The 1,175-nt window shown below is 36.9% G+C and overlaps 1 protein-coding gene across 1 annotated transcript in view; it reads right to left on the minus strand.

Moving 5' to 3' along the window:
- LOC107685470 (C-C motif chemokine 20-like) overlaps positions 1-775 on the minus strand; it is a 1,822-nt gene extending 1,047 nt beyond the window's left edge. The window contains exons 1-2 of the mRNA XM_016482062.1: positions 646-775; positions 92-194 (exon numbers count right to left, since the gene is read on the minus strand). Of these exons, the coding sequence (XP_016337548.1) occupies positions 92-194; positions 646-715 (173 nt within the window). The 5' untranslated portion in view covers positions 716-775. The remainder of the gene's footprint in view (positions 1-91; positions 195-645) is intronic.
- Between the last annotated feature and the right edge of the window lie 400 nt (positions 776-1,175).

Below are 1,175 nucleotides of genomic sequence, written 5' to 3' on the forward strand. Positions count from 1 at the left end.
TATAGATAGATAGATAGATAGATAGTCGCCATGTCTACAATTTCTAATTTACATGAAGTACATCAAACATGTATGCAAAAATATGTCTTACATGATCGCTGCAAGATCACAGCTGCCAGTCATTTTCTGGATATCGAAGCCTTTCAGATATCGACAGTCTAGAGGCCGTCTCCTGTATCTGAGACAGCAACGCACTGTGAAACAGGAAGGAAAGAGTTATTATGTTCACATGTTTACAGGCCATGTCAGACTTTCCACTGGTGTCTAAAATAAAAACAATAGTAAACTGTATTGTATCTACTGTAACAGTAACTGGATCAGAAGGACTTTTACATGCACTGGTTTATCGGACTGCTAATACAAAGATTTCCAGTATCAGTTCAGCTAGGACAGGCCCAACTGAACGGGTAACGAGATCCATCTTTCATCATAATCTGTGCCCTCGAGCACGAAACACAATCTTCATTTTTAAAGTGAAAGTACTATTCCATGCAATCATTGTATTATATCATAAAAATTGCATTTTAAAGCAATTGCTCAACACATTTTTACAGCACGTCCAAATAACAGCATGCTGGTGGATCAATAACATATTCAGCAGAAAGGTGTTTTAAACAATCTATTCACAAGTTCACATTCACTCACCTGCACCGGTCTCCACGAGAAAGGCGATGAGTATGAGGACACTCAAAGAGCAGGTTTTAAGGTAAGCCATCTCCAGTATCTCAAAAAGTGTTTAAGTGTTGTTAAGTGAGTGGTAATCCACACAGAGAAAGTTCTGAAGAGCTTTGGCTGAACTTCACTGATGAGCACTCAATTTAAAACCTTAATTTGGGATTTCACGCCCCCCTTAGGAATTTATGTTCACTCCCCATTGAAATTCTTCAGATGTGAACTTGATATCTGCGCTCGGAGCAGGTGTGTGAGACAGTTAAACATTATCTTGCTACTTCCTGCTTCCATAAACACATGATTAATGTGTCTGATGTTAAACCAGGGAAGGGTCAAATATTATTCATGTGCTTGATAATACTAATTTAAACACTAATTTACAAATTAATTTAAAACTTTTTAAACATTTTATTCAAATCTGGTCTTTTTAGACAGGCCTTTAGGAATATTTTGTAATGCATGCCTGTGATTATAACTACATTATAAATACAATCAATCAAGCG

Source organism: Sinocyclocheilus anshuiensis, unplaced genomic scaffold, assembly GCF_001515605.1.
Source record: "Sinocyclocheilus anshuiensis isolate Anshui unplaced genomic scaffold, SAMN03320099.WGS_v1.1 scaffold862, whole genome shotgun sequence".
Lineage (NCBI taxonomy): Eukaryota > Metazoa > Chordata > Actinopteri > Cypriniformes > Cyprinidae > Sinocyclocheilus > Sinocyclocheilus anshuiensis.